This window comes from Prionailurus viverrinus, chromosome F1, assembly GCF_022837055.1.
Source record: "Prionailurus viverrinus isolate Anna chromosome F1, UM_Priviv_1.0, whole genome shotgun sequence".
Classification (NCBI taxonomy): domain Eukaryota; kingdom Metazoa; phylum Chordata; class Mammalia; order Carnivora; family Felidae; genus Prionailurus; species Prionailurus viverrinus.
In genome coordinates, this window is record NC_062577.1 from 55347184 (window position 1) to 55362958 (window position 15775).

Below are 15775 nucleotides of genomic sequence, written 5' to 3' on the forward strand. Positions count from 1 at the left end.
GGACCATTGACTTGTTTCTAACCAACAGAATATGGAAAAGGTGATGGGATTTCACTCCCATGATTACATTATGTTATATAAAACTGCCTTTCTAGCCAACTTGCCCTAAAGATTATCCATGCTGGCTTGAATACAGTAAACAGCCATGTTGGAGAAGCCTAACTTGGCAAGGACATGTAAGCAGTCTCTAAGAGGTAAGGGTGGCCTCTGCTCGAGAGCAAGTAAGAAACCAGCATCCTCAGTCCTAAAGCTGCAGGCTGGGTTAGCTTGGAAATGGATTTCTCCCCAGTCAGACCCCTAGATGCGACTGCAGCACCTCGATGGGAGCCAGAGGACCCAATGAAGCCCTACTGATGCACAGAAACTGTGAGATGATAAATGTGTGTCATTACAAGTTGCTAGAGTGTGGTAATTTCTTATTCATCAATAGAAAGCGAATATACGGACTTCAAGCTGTATTACAAAGCTGTAATCATCAACACAGTATGGTGCTGGCATAAGAACAGACACTCAGATCGATGGAACAGAATAGAGAACCCAGAAATGGACCCACAAACGTATGGCCAACTAATCTTTGATAAAGCAGGAAAAGAATATCCAGTGGAATAAAGACAGTCTCTTCAGCAAGTGGTGCTGGAAAAACTGGACAGCGATATGCAGAAGAATAAACCTGGACCACTTTCTTACACCATACACAAAAATAAACCCAAAATGGATGAAAGACCTCAATGTAAGACAGGAAGCCATCAAAATCCTGGAGGAGAAGGCAGGCAAAAACCTCTTTGACCTTGGCCGCAGCAACTTCTTACTCAATACGTCTCCAAAGGCAAGGGAAACAAAAGCAAAAATGAACTATTTGGACCTCATCGAAATAAAGAGCTGCACGGCAAAGGAAACAATCAGGAAAACTAAAAGGCAACTGATGGGATGGGAGAAGATAGTTGCAAATGACCTATCAGATAAAGGGTTAGTATCCAAAATCTATAAGTAACTTATCAAACTCAACACCCAAAAAACAAATAATCCAGTGAAGAAATGGGCAAAAGACATGAATAGACACTTTTCCAAAGAAGACATCCAGCTGGCTAACCGACACATGAAAAAATGCTCCACATCACTCATCATCAGGGAAATACAAATCAAAACCACAGTGAGATACCACCTCACGCCTGTCGGAATTGCTAACGTTAACAACTCAGGCAATAACAGATGTTGGCGAGGATGCTGAGAGAGAAGATCTTTTTTGCACTGCTGGTGGGAATGCAAACTGGTGCAGCCACTCTGAAAAACGGTATGGAGGTTCCTCAAAAAAACTAAAAATAGAACTACCCTACAACCCAGCAATTGCGCTATGGGGTATTTATCCAAGGGATACAGGTATGCTGTTTCACAGGGGCACATGCACTCCAATGTTTATAGCAGCACTACCAACAATAGCCAAAGTATGGAAAGAGCCCAAATGTCCATCAACAGGTGAACGGATAAAGAAGATGTGATAGGGGCGCCTGGGTGGCTCAGTTGGTTAAGCGTCCGACTTCAGCTCAGGTCATGATCTCGCAGTTCGTGGGTTTGAGCCCCACATCAGGCTCTGTGCTGACAGCTCAGAGCCCGGAACCTGTTTCATATTCTGTGTCTCCCTCTCTGTCTCTGACCCACCCCTGTTCATGCTCTGTCTCTCTCTGTCTCAAAAATCAATAAACGTTAAAAAAAAAAAAATAAAAAGAAGATGTGATATAGATACACAATGGAGTATTACTCGGCAATCAAAAATAATGAAATCTTGCCATTTGCAACTACGTGGATAGAACTAGAGGGTGTTATGCTAAGCGAAATTAGATAAGACAAATATCGTATGACTTCACTCATGAGTACTTTAAGACACAGAACAGATGAACATAAGGGAAGGGAAGCAAAAATAATATAAAAACAGAGAGGGGGACAAAAATATAAGAGACTTAAATATGCAGAACAAACAGAGGGTTACTGGGGGGGTTGTGGGAAGGGGATGGGCTAAATGGGTAAGGGGCATTAAGGAATCTACTGAAATCATCGTTGCACTATATGCTAACCAACTTGGATGTACATTTAAAAAATAAATAGAAATTAAGAAAAAAAGAAGAAAACAGATATACTAGTTAAATTATCTATTTACAGTAACACATATACCCGACAAATATGTTTGGGACCTAGATCACCTCTGGTAAGCATTCTGTTCAACTTAAGGAGTGCAAGGACGCGGGGCGCACCGTGGACTGAGTGTTGAGGGTGCTTGGATGGTGCACGTTAGATTTGCAGAGGGGATGTGGGGGGCAGTTACAGGCTTCTGTACTGCAGTGCTGGTGAGTTGTGCTTTTATAGTCAGATACAACAAGTTAACAGGTGAAGTCTTAATAAGAAAGCAAGACTATGGGGCGCCTGGGTGGCGCAGTCGGTTAAGCGTCCGACTTCAGCCAGGTCACGATCTCGCACTCTGTGAGTTCGAGCCCCGCGTCAGGCTCTGGGCTGATGGCTCAGAGCCTGGAGCCTGTTTCCGATTCTGTGTCTCCCTCTCTCTCTGCCCCTCCCCCGTTCATGCTCTGTCTCTCTCTGTCCCAAAAATAAATAAACGTTGAAAAAACATTAAAAAAAAAAAAAAGCAAGACTAAGTAAAGAAAACGGGCAGTTTATTTATATGTAAGCGTAGAGAACAAGATTGGTATTGGGCACTTTCCTGTTGAAAAGACACGATAGTGATAATCCTGAAGAATGCAAATGAAACTTACAGTATTGCTGCTCATATTGATAGCCAGTCCAGCTACTTTAAAACCTGTATACTGGGGCGCCTGGGTGGCGCAGTCGGTTAAGCGTCCGACTTCAGCCAGGTAACGATCTCGCGGTCCGTGAGTTCGAGCCCCGCGTCAGGCTCTGGGCTGATGGCTCAGAGCCTGGAGCCTGCTTCCGATTCTGTGTCTCCCACTCTCTCTGCCCCTCCCCCGTTCATGCTCTGTCTCTCTCTGTCCCAAAAATAAATAAACGTTGAAAAAACATTAAAAAAAAAAAAAAACCTGTATAGTATAGCAAAACCAAAATAGGGACTATTTGTGTTTATTCTTTATAATACACTCACATGTAAATTTTATCTACTAGTGTGTGAATTTTATCTGCTAATGTGCTATAGCAAGAGAAAAAAAAAGTTTGAAACCAGAAGTCCACGTTTTCTGAAAATCTAACCCATGGAGTCCTGCACGTGCTGTCAGCCCAGTGAGTCCCTGGGCAAAGGTGACGTGATGATGGGCCCCTTACTTCCTCTTTGGGAGGTACTTCCTCTTTTACTTCTCTGGGGCTCTCAGGGAGGTAAGGGTCTTGTTCAGAGGAGGGGGGCATTAGGTAAGTAGACAGGGGAGGCCTAGATGTTGTCAGCAGCTAAGGTAAGAACGCTGTGGGGGCACCTGGGTGGCTCAGTCGGTTAAGCATCTGACTTCAGCTCAGGTCATGATCTCACGGTTCATGGGTTCGAGCCCCGCATTGGGCTCTGTGCTGACAGCTCGGAGCCTGGAGCCCACTTTGGATTCTGTGTCTTCTTCTCTCTCTGCCCCTCCCCCACTTGTGCTCTGTCTCTGTCTCCCCCCCCCCAAAAAAAAAGAACCCTGTGTGTGTTCTGAGGGGACTCCTCACCCAGAACAAGAGATCCCACGGGACTCTACCCCTGCCATCAGTCTGGGCAGGGGTGGCATCTCCTCAGTCCTATGTCTGGTACCCCCTGGACATGGTTCCCTCTGCTGACCTGAGCACCCCACTCAGACCAACCACTCAGACCACCAATCTCCCTGAGAGCCTCAAGGAGGAAGTGAGGGTATGTGACTTCTGCCCAGGGCCTCCAGGACTGCTCATGAGAATGACCCATTCTCTGATGTTGCAAAGTAGAAACAAAAAGGTGTTTGATGAACAATCCATGTTCACTACTATCCACAGGCATCTGGTATTGTTGGAAATGCAGGCTCGAAAATTGGCTTGAAAAGACTCAGGAAAACAAACAACCAATTAAAAAGTGGTCAAATGATCTGAACAGACATCTCATCAAAGAAAACATATAGATGGCAAATAAGCATATGGAAAGATGATCAACGCCGTCTGTTATTAGGAATTGGAAATTTGAACAACAGTGGGATGCCACCACACACCTATTAGAATGTGAAAATACAAAACACTAACAACGCCAAATACTGCTAAGGATGTAGAGTGACGAGAACTCTCATTGCTGGTGGGAATATAAAATGGCATGGCCACTTTGGAAGACAGTCTGGTGGTTTCTTACAGAGCTAAACATACTACCGTAAAATCCACCAGTCATCCTGCTTGGCATTTACCCAAATGAGTTACAAACTTACATCCACACAAAAACCTGCACACAGTTTATAGCAGCTTTATTCGTAATTTGTCAAAACTTGGACGCAATCAAGATGTAGGTTAACGGATAAATAAACTGGTACATCCATACAATGAAATATCATTCGGTGCTAAAAATAAATGCTCTGTCAAGTCATGGAAGGACACGGAGGAACATTGAATGTATATTAACTAAGCGAAAGAAGTCAATCTGAAAAGGCCACATATTCCATGATTCCAGCTGTATGATCTTCTCAAGAGGTAAAATTATGGAAAAAGTAAAAAAGGTTAGTGGTTGTCAGGGATTTATGGGAGGGAAGGGTGAGTAGGTGGAGCGTGAGGGATATCTAGGGCAGTGAAACTAGTCTGTGTGATACTGTGGTGTTGGATACGTGTCATTGTACATTTGTTGAACCCCCTGGAATGTACAACACCGAGAGTGAACCCTAATGTAAACGATGGACTTCCCGTGAACGTGTCAAGAATTTTCGTTATAGCACTGACTGCAGTAGGGAAAATACATCAGTAAGTTAAGCATCGTCAATAGAACAGTGTATAAACTGTAGTTTCCTCATGTACTGTAATGGAACATGGCAATTAAAGTAAATGGACCAGATCAGTACATACCAGGGGTAGAACAAAGAAAACATAATGTTGAAGAAAAAATAAGTTTAGAGAGATATATTCAATATGACTCCACTTATATAAAGTTTAAAACACAAAAAAGTTAATATCGCTATTTATATATGCACTATAGAAAATTAATAAAAGCTTATAGCTTGTTATATACCAGCATTAGGGTAGTGGTTTTATCTAGGATGGGGAGGAAGAAAAAGAGAGGGATACTCTAGCTATGACTAGAATGATTAATGTCTTCATATTTTATTAAATAATTAAAATTCATAATTTTTCTTAAAAATAAAATCTCACGAAAATATCGCAGAACATTAACGTAAGTTGTTTAATCTTGGTAGTGAATACGGAGGTAAGTGCTATATTTGTTTCTGTACTTTTTAACAAATTTGAAATATTTCATAATTCAAAAAGTGAATGAAGAGCATTCATTCCAGGCAGAGGGGGGAAGAGCGTGTGCAAAGGCCCTGAGTAGTGAGGGATCTTAGCAAGTTCAACTGAGAAAGATGGCTGGGTGCCTTAAGTGAAGTCCATCTAGGAGACATCCATGTCGATGGTACGTAGTGTCATGAGATAAGCATGGCAAGGTAGGCAAGGTACTGATTTTCAAGGCCTGGTGGCCCATGTTGAAGATCTTGTTCTAATGGCATTGGAAAACCAGCAGTGGTGATCAGCAGTGTAGTGCTGCATGGTTAATGGGTTGGAGGATGGGAGGACAGAAAAGAGAATGCAGAATGGATGTATAGAGACCTATGGGATCCAGTGTGACAGTGTTGCCTGTATGGATAGATAGAAGTTGACAGATGCGAGATGAATTTTGGAGGTCGGGTCAGTAGGTCTTGGTGATAGATCTGATGTGCAGACTTCGGGGAGGCATGTAGTTAAGGATGACTCCCTTAGTGGTAGATAAGCCTTACGTAGGTTTATCATTGGTGTGAAATTTTTTGAGGCATATCAACACATTATATTCTGTTTTTAACTTGTGTTAAAGTACACCTAAGATTTACCATTTTAACCATTTTTAAACATACAGTTCAGTGGTGTCAAATACATTCATATTACTGTGCACACATCACCACCGGCCATCTCCAGAACTTTTTTCGTCTTCCAAACTGAGAACTCTATACCCATTAGACAGTGAAACTCTTTGCCTCAGTCACCCCAGGCCTTGGCTGACTTCTGTGTCTATTAGTTTGACCTTATTCTACATACCTAATATACACGGGAAATCGTATGGTATTTCTCCTCCTGCAACTGGTTTATTGCATTTAGCCTAATGTCCTCAAGGTTTGTTCGTCTTAGTGTATGTCAGAGTGTCTTTCCTTTTTAAGACTGAATGTTATCCCGGGTGCCTGGGTGGCTCAGTTGAGTGAGCGTCCGACTCTTGGTTTCGGCTCAGGTCGTGATCTCACAGTTTATGGGATCAAGCCCTGCATCAGGTGCTGTGCTGACAGCGCAGAGCCTGCTTGGGATTCTCCCTCTCCTTCTCTCTTTCTGCCCCTCCCTTACTCTGCCCCTCCCTCACTTATGCATGCTCTCTCTCAAAATTAAAAAAATTGTTTTATTAATTAAAAAAAGACAGTATTATTCCATTGTATGTATATACGACATTTTGTTCATTTATTCCTCAGTTGAAACTCGGGCTGCTTCTTCCTTTTAGCTGTTGTGAACGTAGGTGTACGACAAATGCTTGTTTGAATCCCTGCTTTTAGGTGTATACACTTTATCCACATCCTTGCCCAGACTTGTTATTTTGTTTTGTTTAATAGTAGCCATCCTGAGTCTGAAGGGTTACCTCATGTTGTGGTTTTGATTTGCATTTCCCTAATGATTAATGATGTTGAGCTTCTTTTCACATTCTTTCTGGCCATTTGTGTATCTTCCTTGGAGAAATGTCCCCTCTGAAAGCATTAACCTTAGATCGTATGTCATAATATAGACTTTTTTCGAATATTATCAGTTATTGGCCCTTCTGTTTTCCTGAACTAGATGCTTGATTCTGAACTTAACAGTACTCAAAAGACGGCATAGAGCAAAAAAATGCCAGATCACACTTTTGAAAAATGGGCCCTATATTGAAAACTAAAAGGCATGAATTTTTAACATTCGTGTTTCAAGTGACTTATTTTCAGTATGTTTTGGTTTTATATAATGTGGTAAATAAATTTTTAATGTCCTTTACTATTATACAAGTCTCCTTAAAAATGCTACTGAAAATAGTCTTGTTTCCTTTTCAACTTTTACTTAGTGTAGGTTTATATCATTTAATCTTTCATAAAGTGCCTGATCAACCAGTAGAGATGACTAAAGTATCAGAACCACCACCCCCTTCCCCTCCCCACCACCCCAGCCTCCAAGGAAGCTTGGTTTTGGATAAAAATCATGTGAGAGATCATTTAGTTTCATTTCCACAGTATTTTTCTTTTATTGCCAGTAATGAAGAGCAGTCAAATAAAAGTGCAAGTTTTATTGTATGTGGTGTATTCACACACATATACACACACAAACAGAACCATCTGAGTTCATCTCATTATAATTGTCCTGGAAATCAAGTCTCAGCAGAGTTAGAGGTCAATCTGAGAAACAAATCTCTTGTTTCTTTCTTAGCTCATTACCAGGATCTTCTAGTGTCTTGTACGAAGATGAATTTCTTCAAGCGAATGGTTTTAACAGAAATATGTCTACCTGTTTTCTTTAACAGTTGTTTCGAGAAGTACGAATAATGAAGATACTAAATCATCCTAACATAGGTATGAAATTCATGTATACAATTAATGATGAAGTATATTCCTTAATTTGAGACTATTTGAAAAGGTAGAATTTTATAGAAATTGAAGGCTGCAAATGGCTATTTTCTACTGCATTGCTGTCTTAAGCTCTCCATTAAAATAATATATTTGACTTGGAGTTAATGCATATGAATATTTTTTTATCTCCTTTCTAAATTGCCCTAAATAGAGATTGCTTGCCATTGCAGTATTTATAAGAAATGAATTCCAGATAATTTGATAATATGCATTTAGGTTTGATCATAGGGCAAAATAACTAATTTGAATTTTAAAGAAAATAGGGTTGATTTTAATTTTAGTGAATTTATTCCTATAAGTTCTGGTTTTCCCCTACATTTACAAATAAATAGATTGATTACATGTAACATATCAAGTCAATGGATGATAAGAAGGAAAAAGTAATTCTTCTTTTAACCTGCCCGTTTTCTAAACACTTGTTTCTTTCACATTTAAAAATATTATATTTACTAGAGATATTAATGTGATTATTTGTGGTATATCATTTCAATTATGTAAGTCTGATAATTTGGTGGTTTTTTTAACCAAAAACTTTTATAATACCACATAATTATAGAATATTTTTGTTTCTGTACCAAAGATTGGTCAACATTTTATGATAGTACAACATATGTGTTGTTATAATACAGTCTCTTTTAAGCTTTAGTTAAAATTTTATCCTGATTTTAAGCGTCTCCTTTTTATTATATTCTTCTCATTAGAAAAAGTAATGGTTTTTAATCCCAGAAACTTAACTCTTTTGACCCAACAGATTTGGTTCCAAATCACTTTGTGGTAAGTGGTTTTCTTCCGCAGTAGTAATTACCTTTGAGAGAATTTTTCAGTTTAAAATTGTCATTAATAATTTTTAGTAAATACTCAGATTTTCCACTGGCTTAGGATTACCTTAAATTTTCTTAAAGCATATCCCATATATGCTAACAATTACAGTTATATCTCTAATTTTTTTTTCAGTAAAATTGTTTGAAGTTATTGAAACGGAGAAGACCCTCTATTTAGTCATGGAGTATGCGAGTGGGGGTAAGGATGAGAGGGGTGGAAAAGTTATCTTTGATGAGACATACAGAACTATCAACACTCAAAGGTTTATTATAACACGTGTTCACTGTTACTAATGAATCGACAGTTTTATTTAAAATGCTTTTAAGTGGTATATCTTAAGGAAAATTCAGTGTTTGCTCTCAAGAACTATTGATCCTACATTTAAAAGTTGGATTTTTGGCTTACATAAAATTGCCTAAAGACAGTTTTCAAAACCCTAAATTTACATTGTTATGAATGTTTTGATTCTCTTTACATATTATAGTATGTCATAATATTGTGATTAGAAGCACTTGGCTATAAGGAAATTTCAAATTCACAATGTATCTGATAAAGTTTATAGTAAAAGTGTGTTCTGGGCCAGAGGTTGGTCACATATGACAGAGTCTCAATATACATGGATTTTCAAGATAACCCATAAAATGTCTCGATTTAAACAAGTATCGATTTATACATGTTATAAGTTAGAGGACTGAGTTGATAGAGAAATACAGATGCATGTGTCGAATGTAATGGATACTTTGACTACATAGTGTCGAAAATGGGAAGGATTCAAACACGGGTATATGACAAAAGCAGCTTCATCTTCCACACTTTCCCTCAAAGGAGACAGATGTTGGCTCAAAGTTACTGTTGTGACTTTGAGGCACAGAACTTTCTTAGAAACAAATTTAAAATTTTCTGAAGCTAAATCATTGAACCAGTAAAACAGAATGCTTGAAGGTGTTAAGCAATTGAAAAAGAGGAGAGCAGCTGAAATTATGTAAACCACTGTGGCTAATTAGCTTTTTTGCTAATCAGTAGAAAAACTTAGGGTTGAATTTAGTGTTGATCCTTTTAGCTAATGTGTAGATTTGTATGTAAGAATAAAGAGGATTTATTCTAGTCTATTATACCTAAACTATGTATTTTTGTACTGTTTCTTAGATTTCTAAAAATGTTTACTATAAATATTACATCTATTTTAGTAGCTTTTTCAGTTTTTAATGCAAACTGAAAGTTTCAGTAGGTTTGGTTTTTTGCAAAGCCTTTTCTCATCCTGAAAGTATTTTAATGTAGGTTTTTTGACTTAACGTGAAAACCTATGTCATTAAGGCTTATTATTATAGGATTTTTTTTAAATACTAATACAGCCATGCAAATTTGTATGAGATGTAGGTCTGTAATAAAATTAGTGAATGTATGGATACCACATAATGGATTATCTCTCTTTCTATCCTTTAGTTAGATTTTATATAACAGTTTGTCAGCGTGGGAACCCTGGGTGTTATTTTTAGTTCACTTAGACTCTTTTTTTTCCCCCCGTTTGGTGATCTAAAGTGTAGAGAAAGGGGCTAGATAAGCTTTGATATGAGAAATTACAGACTGCTAAAAATCGGTGGACACTTCTGTTTTTATGAAGGGGCACCACCACAAGGCTGTGTTAATATTAATATGTATGCTGTTTAACGATAAACGGGAAGTGCAGTCAACTCTGTATTGGCGCTGATGAAGGGGAGCAGTGGCTGGAGGAACAGAGAGCGCGTGGGATCCTCACCGCTCTCCTTCAGTAGCACAGTGAGGAAGGGCCGTGGGGTACAGTGGGCAGAGGTGTTTACCAGAGTTCAGCCCATACCAGGTGCTCTCTCATTCAGTTCTGGTTTCTAGTGGTAGGTTTTCGCCAAGTCTTGCCCGTTAGGGATCCTCTAACAAAACCGTCATGGTTCTGTGGTGCTAAATCTGGAATCATTTTCTTGCCTTTTTAATCTATAACCGGCAAGGTAACTTTTATAATCAACACTTAATATTTTTCCTCTGAAATTTCTAGATATTTTAGGATTGAATCTGTCATGAGAAAAAGAGTTGAGTCAGACAGCTGCTTCTTTGTCAGGAGTATTTAGATCAGTTTTGATTCTGGTTCACTAATGGGGCAGAAGATTTTCTGTGATTAGGTAGGCAGGGAACTCCTTTATGATTCTGAACCACATTTAATCCCAAAGAACCCATTAAAAGTGTGTGTTCGGCTGCTCTGGAATGGTGTGTTTTATTTCTTCTTTTGTTCACACAAACATTATTTATTAGACGTGTGTTATGTACCACATGTTATTCTAGCTGCTGGGAACACATGGGTGAGCAAACACAAAGTCCCTGCCCTCAAGAAGATTACATTCTTTGGGGGAAGCAAATCATAAACAAGTAATATATAATTAGTGAAGGACTAAGTCTTGTAAACATCTGGGCTATAGATGTCCTAGGCAGAACTTAAGAGCAGTCCATATTTTTGAATTCTTGCATATGTCTTTCCCAGCCTAAACTCACATATCTGGAATTAACTACCGTGATGGGTCAACTAGAGCATCCACTCACATCTATTTTCATCATCCCATTCAGTCATTTAAGTATGCCTGGTATCATATGTTGTCTGACACTGTAGGTGTATTAGTTTCATCTGACATACATCATTACATATTTGGTTTTTAATGTTTTATTGATATCCTAGGATTGATATTGCATATATATATACACATACACACACACACATACAATTTACTGTATACTGAGATACAAATGTATAATTTATTGAGTGCTTACTGTATGCCACTGTGCTAAGCACATGCGTTATTTCATTTAATCCTTATAACAGCCATGTGAGATAGACAGTAAATAGAAGCAGGATCTTAATAAAGTTGAGAAATCTTCCTCATTGTCTCCCAGTAGCTACTTAGAGCTAAACAGGGATTCATAACAAAATTGGTCTGATTCTAAAGCCTGAGTTTTTAACCACTCTGCTATATTTACAAGAATGCCTTAAGCCATCTTAGGAGTTTTAAATAGACATGTATATCTATCTGGTGTAAATTATAAGGACATTAAAAATAAATTTCTCCCTTATACTGAGATATTTTATTTTTAATATTGTCACTAAATAGTAATTTAGGGTTTTTTTTTTACAAGTATTAACTAGAGAAAAATGAAAAAAAAAAAACTTATATACATGTAAAGTAATGGGTCTAATAGGAAATTTCCACAGTTTCTCGTTTGAATTATTTCAACAAGTATGTATTGTCTACCCATTTTGTGTTCTGTCCTGGGGATAGGGCAGATATGATCGTTGAAGTTGGTTCAGAGTAATAGGAGACACACACCGGATGATTTAATTCTGCATAAGTAGTTAAGAACCAAAATAGATGAAATGAGTATAGCGAGACTAGCATAATCAGAGGAAAAAGCACGAAATCAGTGGGAATGGAAGCAGTCAGAAGGAATTTGACCAAGACTCCATGACAAGTAGAATTTAAAAGAGAGAGATCCAACGTAACATGACTTTTGTTACTTTGTTTGACACGTAGCCCCCAAATACAATGCCAGGTATAGTTTTTGATTGCTCATGCTGTGGCTTCCCTTTATTTGAATGCATAATAAAGAGTTGACTGTATTTTTATGTAATAGTTGAAATCAGAAAGCAAGTTTTCTCAGTTATGTTTTCATGACTTATTTTTTAAAAGAGTTTTGCTAAATCATAAGCTGCTTACAGACACTCAATTCTGTGTGTAATTTTTCCCTGTTTTTTCTATTCATGTAATAGTTTGTGATTTACGTAAAACTATCAGAAAATTGTGGGTCAAAAGCTGCTCTAAAAACAAGGCAAGAACTTGACATTGCTTGTACTGTTAATTGGAGATTTGTGTATGTTTTATTGCTTTACCTTTCTGATTCAGGTGAAGTATTTGATTACTTAGTTGCCCATGGAAGAATGAAAGAAAAAGAGGCCCGTGCAAAATTTAGGCAGGTATGGAAAGTAGTTTTTAACTTTGTTTTGTTAATGTTTTTAGTGATGTACAATGCACAGTATCACAAACTGGACTTCAGAGTACATGGTATTTTAAAGAGGAAAAGTCCTGCTATCTTATACTTTTTAAAGAATGGGAAACTGAAAAAGAAGTTTGTTCTTCCTGAATTTAAATTTAAAATAGTTGCATATGGTTATTTTTAGATGGTGATAAATAGTGAAATGTCTTATAGGTAAGACAATTCATTGATAGTTCTGGAAATATAGACTAAACTAAGAAAAGAAATATTTAATCCTTTATCCAATAATTATCAAGTATTATTAGCTTAATGTATGAAGTATATATGCATTGTGCTTAAAGACATTATTCTCTTTTCTTTTGTCATTAAAGATGTCTTGGTATTAGAACTCATGGTTTTGTAGATTTACAAACCGTGGTCAATTTTATTTAGTTAAGTAGGCAAGAAGCCTTACAAATGTGGGAGAAGAATATGGTAAGATGTTTATATTTCCAGTTCAAATTGAATATGACTTTTTATAGAAAATATAAGAAAAGTAATTTAAGTTCATCTTGGGTTTTTACTTCTAATGTTTAGGAATGAAGTGATTAAAATTAACATACTTTATAAATGATGATGAAAATGACAATTAATGAATTATAAATTGTTCATAAAATTTATGGAAGTAAAATTTCATCAGACAACTTGCTGTGTCCCAAACTTTACCTTAGTGAATTTAAAATAGTTCAGTTAAAACTAGCTCGGTACTTCTGCACGGATGCCCATTCTCCAGTTAAAAGTTTGGGATCCACTGAATACCTATACAGAGGCCTCCTCCAAGAGATGTTACATGTATGTTAACATATAAACAATTTGAAGAAGTTAAAAGTTCTGGAGGAGAGAGAGAGAGAGAGAGAGAGAGAAACTGTTTCACCTGTTTTTGACATAGTATTCTCCAAATTGATCATGAAGTGAGTTTGTGTTATAAAACTCTGTTGCTATCCCACAGAGTCATTACTTTTTGGAGCATAATATGTGAAATGCTTTATATCAAAGATAGGTATGGCCCTTTTATTCAGGATGGAGTCCTACAAACATTCATCCTAAAATGTCTGAAATCTAAAGACAACTGATAATGAGGACGCAACATGAAAGAACTGGACATACCACTCAGGGCTCTCCTGTCCTGGGCCAGAGGCTCACCTTAAGTAAAGCTCTAGTCATCACTTTAAAAGCCATTGTTCTCTCAGTATCAGTCATGAAGTTATAATTAGTAGCCAGTCAGCAAGAAAATTACAGTTGACATTGAATGTTTCCGCTGGGATCTTACTGTATATTCCATAGACTGCTGCTACTCACTCTTGTTCCTTTTAGTCAGCTGGCTGTATTTATTTACTGAAATCATACTGTGTGGACAAAACTGTGTCGGGTAGTCTGTGAAATTAGAGAAGGTGACAGTGCCTGCTATTATAAAGAACTTGCCCATCTTTACTGATGGGTTGGAACAGGATAGAAGGCTGGAACGTAGATAGTGTCATAAAATCCACATAATTACTCATTGGCTCATTTTAAAAATAGAGTCTGAATTATTTTTTGAAATCAGTTTCATATTCTTCATGTTGCTATTTAAAATGTAATGCAATAGGAAATATTTCCTTTATAATTATTTATTATACATATTAAATGTATTTACTATTTATATGTCTTCCTTCAGAATTAAAAAGGTAACTCATGTTTTTTAAAATGAGGGATACACCAAAAAAAAATAAAAAATAAATAAAAATAAAAATAAAATGAGGGATACACGTACACACAGTTTTGTAGTCATTTTGACAAAAGGTTATATATTTGTTTTTCAGTTTCCTTTCGAGGTGCGTATTTTTCTTTATAAATTTAGTTAAGACAAAGAATAAATGTACATTTATTTTTATTTGCTCTGTATCATGAAATTACGTTAACAGTTTAAGAATGTACTATATTAGCAAGTATTTACATATCTATGTCCTTGACTGTGCTGTTAGAATCATCCTGAGACAATTTAAGAGAACCTTAGCAGTCATTGACCATACAGTGCTCCTCTATTCCTAAAGTTTTGAGGGCCTACAAGAAAATCATAGTATTGATTCTGCTCTTCCAATAACAGTAACTTAAAACTTGGGAGTTCCTGACTCCCTTACAAGTTAATTGCACAGCAATGCAACATTTGCACCTCATAGCAAAACACTGACATGTCTGGTTTTTAGCGTCAGTTCAGGCCTGATTGTAAATCGTGTTTTCAAGATCCAAAAAAGAACAATCACAAGGAAGTTCCTACATTCTACTTAAGGAAGTACAGAATATTTTGGGATGGAAGGATCTGGCCATAGAATAATGCAGTAAAATTTAGGCTTGTGAATGGGGGATTCTTGCAGTGAGTCAGACAGAAGGCAGAACTTCTCTTTCATGGCAGAAAGTGTACCTGCTAGGTAAGTTTCGTAATACTATAAGCCACCATATTTAACTGATAGAAGTCAGAGGTCATAGAGTTTGGGGAGAATGAAATGCTTAATACAGAGCATTCTCTTTAATTATCTTTCCATTCTTAAGACTTTAAGGCTCAGGAGATTTTTATTGCAGAAATGCCTTTAGAACTGCTTTCATAGAGATCATTCTGTCTAATGTGAAATGCATGTTTGATAGCCGAATCATTATCTATCACATGCCTTCTTCACTATTACTAAGACAGAGTGTCTTGAAAACCAGTATTATCAGCAAATTTCTGTCATCCATGATACAAAAATAGCCTTATAATATATTCATTAAGATGTATTAATACTGGGTGCCTGGGAGACGCCTAGGTGGCTCAGTCGGTTAGAGTCTCCGACTTCAGCTCAGGTCATGGTCTCATGGTTTGTGAGTTCGAGCCCTGCATCAGGCTCTCTGCTATCAGCACAGAACCTGCTTTGGATCCTCTGTCTCCCCCTCTCTCTCTGCATCTCTCTTTCTCCCAAAAATAAATATTTTCTAAAAGGTGTATCGATATTTACATATAAGTATGTATCTCTTGCCTAATAAACATGTTTTAATGAAAATTGGATATTAGAAATTTAAAGCGTATTTAAGAAAATTAATACTTACAACTATTCATTGCAAGATTCTGCTGTATTTTAGGGATTTACACT

The 15775-nt window shown here is 37.3% G+C and overlaps 1 protein-coding gene across 3 annotated transcripts in view; it reads left to right on the top strand.

Annotated features, from left to right (window-relative positions):
- The window catches only part of MARK1 (microtubule affinity regulating kinase 1), a 118332-nt gene that overhangs the window by 61156 nt on the left and 41401 nt on the right, over nucleotides 1-15775 (top strand). For 2 of the 3 annotated variants that reach the window (XM_047840577.1, XM_047840576.1), the window contains exons 4-6: nucleotides 7700-7748; nucleotides 8760-8825; nucleotides 12545-12615. In XM_047840577.1, coding sequence (XP_047696533.1) covers nucleotides 7700-7748; nucleotides 8760-8825; nucleotides 12545-12615 — 186 coding nt within the window. Of the gene's footprint in view, nucleotides 1-7605; nucleotides 7749-8759; nucleotides 8826-12544; nucleotides 12616-15775 lie in introns of those variants that run through there. The other variant, XM_047840578.1, reaches the window with a different exon arrangement.